General features: G+C 42.9%; 1 protein-coding gene across 1 annotated transcript; it reads right to left on the bottom strand.

The window, feature by feature from the left end:
• Positions 1-1,738: 1,738 nt before the first annotated feature.
• Positions 1,739-2,970, bottom strand: LOC139375599 (cholesterol 25-hydroxylase-like protein). Its single transcript, XM_071117387.1, has one exon. It carries the CDS (start codon positions 2,944-2,946, stop codon positions 2,188-2,190), a length of 759 nt encoding a protein of 252 aa, XP_070973488.1. The 5' UTR covers positions 2,947-2,970; the 3' UTR covers positions 1,739-2,187.
• Between the last annotated feature and the right edge of the window lie 4,653 nt (positions 2,971-7,623).

Here is a 7,623-nt window from a genome sequence, read left to right as displayed (position 1 = left end):
GTGCTTCATTTTAGTGTTTGTCTGAAGATATTATCGCAAGAGATAAAATTCACTTTATTTGTATACAGATTTGTTTGGGGTGGTGGGAAAATGTTGGGGAAAATACAGAATCTCTTTTTCTTGTTCAAACATGTGTGTTGACGTAGAAAGTCATGTTTGCTGTCTCATGGTGGATAAGTGTTTGTGGGTTTGGCCTCAGGCCACTTGTGCATGGGGAGAGACTGAGTAAGATAATTGAAATCTGGAAAGCGGTCAACCTCAGACATGTTTGGATCTGTGGTCAATACTAATGCGATCGGGCATTCAGAATATTTCGAACAGTGGTTATATTTTTGCTCTCCTAGTCCACTAATACAGCAGCAACAGAACATGTGAACAATATTTTCAAGAAAAGAGTGATCAAAATAAGATCCTGTGTCTGCGAGACTCATCTCAGCCTGAGTACTCACCATCATAGCAAAACCTGAACACCATCATTCTCAGATATTACCCCTTAGCAATGTTGTTCAGATTTGTTTTAGAAAGAGACAGAGGATCTTAGGATACATCATACTTCTAGTTGTCTGTAAAAGTGAACCCCGAATTGCTTCAAACAGTGGTTCCCCACTTGGTGTTCCCCTGTGACTCAGTGATTAAACAAAGCCAGTGCCTCTTTTAACATCAAAACAGGCTTGACCACAACCCATGGACCAGTGGCGTGCAAACCACTATCTTGAAAACACTGCTCGAAACGCTATCATAACATTCACAAAGAATCCTACATGTTCACAAAGATATAATCAGAAAACGTCATACAGTGTATTGCATAGGCCAGGAAATGAGTGTCTGATGGCTCTGTTTTTGTCTGCAGAATTGTATTGTTCCTTCTCCTGTTTGGGAATTCTCCAATTACTTCTGGGAAATTCTCAATTGTCAATCTCAGGAAGATGTCCTTTTCCCTTTTTAGATGAGGCTTTGGTGACTTCATATTTTGTTTGGAAGTGTGGATGGGGGCAAGGCTGATTACTGCACTTTTATAAATAGTGGACTTCATTCTGTACTTCCCCTCGCGGGGATCCTGTCACCAGTGGGTTTTGACACAACTTTCACATGATTACAGTAGTAATGGAAAGGGCCTAATTAACATGAATACTGTTGTCCATATATCGTGAGTAAGAAAGAAAACAGTTTGTTAGAAACTGATAAAATTAGTACATGCTAATGTAGAAAACCTTTGTTCATGTTCAGGTCACATGGTCCAGAAAAAACGAATGGATCTTGGAATGAGCATCGACCTCTTTTGTTCACAAGGTCATGATTAACAAAATGAGAGCCGCACACTCTAGGAGCTCAGATGCAAAAATGTAATACCAACGTTTCGACAGCCAAGTATTACATTTTTGCATCTGAGCTCCTAGAGTGTGCGGCTCTCTTTTATTTTCAAGTTTCTACTCCGCTAGCCAGCACCTCGTCTTAATAGGTGTGCGTTTCTTTTTCTTCTACATGATTAACAAAATAACACATAGCTTCAGTCACCAGACAAAGGGAATTTGGCGCACGGTGGCACACTCATGGGTTTCAAAATACTACATACAAGTGATGTTTACGTATGTATGCGTCATAGAAAACCATCAGGGTTGTGCTGCATGCAGCCTTGCTGTAGCTGAAAACAGCCATCTCTATAAATCAACAACATCGTATAAACAAATAGGCGTATGTACGGAAGAATGTAGATGAATGAAAGCGAGCCACACAAATATTTAGGTCACAAGTTTTATTACATCTTGTTTTGTAACTAAAATGTTGAGGGTTACCTCTTGTTAATACTGCATACAGCTTGAAACAGCTGAACATTTTGTTCTGTGATGCTCACCCAGTAGCACTGAGAAGTCAACACAATCATTCACAATAGTTTTCAGTCATTCAACCCCAGTCAAAATCATTCTGATAGTTCAGTAAACTAGCATCACAGCTCTGAATCTTTAGAGATAACTTTCATATACAACTGTCATAGAAAATCTGCAGTCAGGCTATGCCATAATAAATAACACGTTTAATTAAATAAACTTAAATACAGCTTTATCTTTACTATGCTAAATAACATCAGCATATCATACAATGTATCACAAAGTGATGCTCTCTGCATCCCATCCTTTTAACATAAAAGATATTCAAGATGTCCAATTGCACTTTCTTCTGTGCAGAAATTCAGTCTGAATGCTTGTGCAATGTCCCAAAAACCCTGTCCCAGTGTGTGAAGTACGGAGCATAGTTGGACTTGAACTTCAGATGGTGCAGGTCGTGGTGTGGAGCTCCACCGTAGAGCCCAAAGGGCACCAGTCTATGCGTGGACCAGGGCAGGTCATAGCCAGAGTGGTCCTCCACAGAAAGCCAGATATTTAGAATATAGAAGAGCATCTCTGTCAGGGGGTGGCAGCCCAGCAGCAGAGGGTTGACCCCAGCGAAGAATCCCAGAGACAGGGTTTCCCAGGCCCCAGAGTACTCAGTGGTCAGGGCGAAGGTGGATGTGTGCTTGTGGTGCACCTTGTGGAACGTCCGGTAGAGCCAGGGCACCTTATGGTGCAACAGATGCCAGATGAAGTATTGGAAGTCGAACAGCAGGAGGCAGGCGACCACGTCCCAGATGAGACGCAGCGTTCCGGGGGCCTCGGGCATGAAGGTGGCTGGTCTCCAGAACCAGTGCAGCACAGTGAGAGGGAAGAGGAACACTACATGGTTGTAGAGGGAGTGAGCCAGGCAGCTCCACATCATGGTCCAGGAGACGTGGCTCTTCTGCTGGATCTTAAAGGTCCTGATCCAGGCCAGCCTGGGGGAGAGGAGGTCCAGCACCACGAAGGGCAGGCAGAAGGTGAGGTAGACGCTGAGGGAGAAAAGCACAGGGAAGAAAGGTGATCTGAGCCAGGCATTATATCCCAGGATGAAGTCCCATAGGCTCTGTGGAAGCATTGTGTTCAGTCTTGTTGTGTGTGAGCTTGACGGGCGTGTTTAAACAACCTCCTGCAAAAGCTCTCCCCTTTTATGAGTTCTCTGTGAAAAGTATCCGCCCACAGATGTCCTTATATAGACTTACTAAACTTCCGGGGGACTTCTCAGAGTGCCTTCAGAATGTATTCATACCCCTTGACTTATTCCACACTTAGCTCAGTTATCTGATTCAGAGTATGATTGTTCTGTGTGCCTGTATTGAAAATCTCTATACAATCATTAAGTAAGTACATTCAGATATTAGTGTTATTCTAAGCTAAGGGAAATCAAAGTTTCCCTGTATTGCATAATGTTATCAAAGAGAAGAGGAGGACAAGGAGGAGGGGTTGGGTTGAACATTTTTCTTTTGCCAGGAGCAAACAACGTGGTGAGAGCTGATGGAGGTCTGACCCACTGATAGTCAGAGAGACTTCACCACTGTTACAACAGAGCTGTGACCCTCTGATGACTCAACCTGTGTAGCAGAATTCCTGTGAGAGCTGAGAACTTGGCATAGTGACAATGCAAACAGTAGATGGTGCTGTTGATTGCTTTCCGTTTCTGTTCTACTAATTGTCCTTCTATTCACATTCCAATGTGTGATGAAATGAACTTTCCATTCATCAGTTTTAGGGATGTGTTCCTGAACAGTATTATGTCAGTGCCAGAGATCAAACAGAAAAGGAAACCTGTCATTCCTGATGTTGAGTGGTCGACTGCCTTGGTATTTAGAGTGAATAGCTGGATAATAGACCATGACTCATATAGGCTCTGTCAAGCCCTACTCATGATAAACATCTGTTAACAAAACCCCAGTAATTAATTATTTTCTATGCACAATGAAGATGTCAATAGCACTTTCTGTAAACTGGATGTGGCAACTAACTAGGGTTTAGTTGGGATTAAAGCTCATCCTCATCTCCACTTTAAATTCAATGCATCTATCCTATGAATCACAGGGAGAGAGTGGGAGTGGGTCAAGTGGTGACTCTCCCTTTCTGAGATAAGATAAGGTAAGTTGAGTTCCACTTGTCTTTACTGGTTCTTTGGTGTCAGCTACAAATAGAGATCCTTCCATTCCCGGAAAATCCAAGGTGTACTTTCCAAGATTACCCAACACACAATGGTTACATTCCGAAATCTCAATTCTGATCATATCTGTGGCAGTGCCGACTGGATCTACGGGTTTACTTTGGCTCCCCCCCTCTGTCACACAGTCTGGCTTAGTGAACCACTTTACGTTTGTATTTTTTTATTTTTTTATTTCACCTTTATTTAACCAGGTAGGCAAGTTGAGAACAAGTTCTCATTTACAATTGCGACCTGGCCAAGATAAAGCAAAGCAGTTCGACACGTACAACAACACTGAGTTACACATGGAGTAAAACAAACATACAGTCAATAATACAGTAGAAAAAATGAATCTATATACAATGTGAGCCAATAAGGTGAGATAAGGGAGGTAAAGGCAAAAAAAAAGGCCATGGTGGCGAAGTAAATACAATATAGCAAGTAAAAAATAAAAAATAAACACTGGAATGGTAGATTTGCAGTGGAAGAATGTGCAAAGTAGAGATAGAAATAATGGGGGTGCAAAGGAGCTAAATAAATAAATAAATACAGTAGGGGAAGGGGTAGTTGTTTGGGCTAAATTATAGATGGGCTATGTACAGGTGCAGTAATCTGTGAGCTGCTCTGACAGCTGGTGCTTAAAGCTAGTGAGGGAGATAATTGTTTCCAGTTTTAGAGATTTTTGTAGTTCGTTCCAGGCATTGGCAGCGGAGAACTGGAAGGGGAGGCGGCCAAAGGAAGAATTGGTTTTGGGGGTGACCAGAGAGATATACCTGCTGGAGCACGTGCTACAGGTGGATGCTGCTATGGTGACCAGCGAGCTGAGATAAGGCGGGACTTTACCTAGCAGGGTCTTGTAGATGACATGGAGCCAGTGGGTTTGGCGACGAGTATGAAGCGAGGGCCAGCCAACGAGAGCGTACAGGTCGCAGTGGTGGGTAGTATATGGGGCTTTGGTGAAAAAACAGATTGCACTGTGATAGACTGCATCCAGTTTGTTGAGTAGGGTATTGGAGGCTATTTTGTAAATGACATCGCCGAAGTCGAGGATTGGTAGGATGGTCAGTTTTACAAGGGTATGTTTGGCAGCATGAGTGAAGGAGGCTTTGTTGCGAAATAGGAAGCCAATTCTAGATGTAACTTTGGATTGGAGATGTTTGATGTGAGTCTGGAAGGAGAGTTTACAGTCTAACCAGACACCTAGGTATTTGTAGTTGTCCACATATTCTAAGACAGAACCGTCCATAGTAGTGATGTTGGACGGGCGGGCAGGTGCAGGCAGCGATCGGTTGAAGAGCATGCATTTAGTTTTACTTGTATTTAAGAGCAATTGGAGGCCACGGAAGGAGTGTTGTATGGCATTGAAGCTTGTCTGAAGGGTTGTTAATACAGAGTCCAAAGAAGGGCCAGAAATATACAGAATGGTGTCGTCTGCGTAGAGGTGGATCAGAGACTCACCAGGAGCAAGAGCGACATCATTGATGTATACAGAGAAGAGAGTCGGTCCAAGAATTGAACCCTGTGGCACTCCCATAGAGACTGCCAGAGGCCCGGACAGCAGGCCCTCCGATTTGACACACTGAACTCTATCAGAGAAATAGTTGGTGAACCAGGCGTGGCAATCATTTGAGAAACCAAGGCTATCGAGTCTGCCGATGAGGATGTGGTGATTGACAGAGTCGAAAGCCTTGGCCAGGTCAATGAATACGGCTGCACAGTATTGTTTCTTATCGATGGCGGTTAAGATATCGTTTAGGACCTTGATCGTGGCTGAGGTGCACCCATGACCAGCTCTGAAACCAGATTGCATAGCGGAGAACGTGTGGTGGGATTCGAAATGGTCGGTAATCTGTTTGTTGACTTGGCTTTCGAAGACCTTAGAAAGGCAGGGTAGGATAGATATAGGTCTGTAGCAGTTTGGGTCAAGAGTGTCCCCCCCTTTGAAGAGGGGGATGACCGCAGCTGCTTTCCAATCTTTGGGAATCTCGGACGACACGAAAGAGAGGTTGAACAGGCTAGTAATAGGGGTTGCAATAATTTTGGCAGATAATTTTGGAAAGAAAGGGTCCAGATTGTCTAGCCCAGATGATTTGTAGGGGTCCAGATTTTGCTGCTCTTTCAGAACATCAGCTGACTGGATTTGGGAGAATGAGAAATGGGGTAGGCTTGGGTGAGTTGCTGTGGGGGGTGCAGTGCTGTTTACCGGGGTAGGGGTAGCCAGGGGGAAAGCATGGCCAGCTGTAGAAAAATGCTAATTGAAATTCTCAATTATAGTGGATTTATCGGTAGTGATAGTGTTTCCTATCCTCAGTGCAGTGGGCAGCTGGGAGGAGGTGTTATTATTCTCCAAGGACTTTACAGTGTCCCAAAACGTTTTGAGTTTGTGTTGCAGGAAGCAAATTTCTGCTTGAAAAAGCTTGATCGTGTTACACAGATGTTGATCTATACGCAGCAAATTGGCCAGCGTTAACTAGTGCTGATTTTTCAGTGTAAAATTGAGGTGTTACATTAACTCTGTAAATCTGTCCTGTACAGCCAGGGCACCTTGGGGTGCAGCAGATGTCAAATTAAGTATTGAAAGTCGAAGGAGGCAGGTGACTATGTCAATCTGAGAATGTGATCTGAGTCACATATGATATTCCAGTATCAAGTCCCATAGGCTCTGTTGAAGCGTTGTGTTCAGTCTTGTTGTGTGAGCTTGACATATGTGTTTAAACAACCACCTGCAAAAGCTCTCCCCTTTTGGGCTCCCGAGTGGCGCTGTGGTCTAAGACACTGCATCTCTGTGCTTGAAGTGTCACTACAGACACCCTGGTTCGATTCCAGGCTGTATCACAACCGGCCATGATAACAAATATGGAATCATGTAGTAACCAAAAAATGTGTTAAACAAATCTGAGGTAACTCTGGGTCTTCCATTCCTGTGGCGGTCCTCATGAGAGACAGTTTCATAATAGTGCTTGATGGTTTTTGCGACTGCACTTGAACAAACTTTCAAAGTTCTTGAAATGTCCCGCATTGACTGACCTTCACATTTTACAGAAATTATGGACTGTGGTTTCTCTTTCCTTATTTGTTCATGCTATAATATGGATTTGGTCTTATACCAAATTGGGTTGTCTTCTGTATACCCCCATACCATGTCACAACACAACTGATTGGCTCAAACGCATTAAGGAAATAAATTCCACAAATTAACTTTTAGGAAGGCACACCTGTTAATTGAAATGCATTCCAGGTGACTACCTCGTAAAGCTGGTTGAGAGAATGCCAAGAGTGTGCAGAGCTGTCATCAAGGCAAAGGATGGCTATTTGAAGAATATCAAATATAAAATCTATTTTGATTTGTTTAACACTTTTTTGGTTACTACATGATTCCATATGTGTTATTTCCTCGTTTTGATGTCTTCACCATTATTCTACAATGTAGAAAATAGTTCAAATTAAAGAAAAAGCCTTGAATGAGTTGGTGTTCTAAAACTTTGGACCGGTAGTGTACATATTGTATGTAGGCCTAATGCAACTTCCCTATGAATTCTTCAAAACCATGAATAAAATAAATATTGCCTCAGATTGAAAATTGAAAGT

This window comes from Oncorhynchus clarkii, chromosome 20 (assembly GCF_045791955.1).
Source record: "Oncorhynchus clarkii lewisi isolate Uvic-CL-2024 chromosome 20, UVic_Ocla_1.0, whole genome shotgun sequence".
In the NCBI taxonomy this organism is placed as follows: Eukaryota; Metazoa; Chordata; class Actinopteri; order Salmoniformes; family Salmonidae; genus Oncorhynchus; species Oncorhynchus clarkii.
Note: the sequence above shows the minus strand (reverse complement) of the source record. Positions and strands in the feature narration are given on the sequence as shown.

Excerpts from the sequence above, each read along its gene's own strand:
- LOC139375599 (XM_071117387.1), bottom strand. The coding sequence starts at position 2,946 with ATGCTTCCACAGAGCCTATGGGACTTCATCCTGGGATATAATGCCTGG.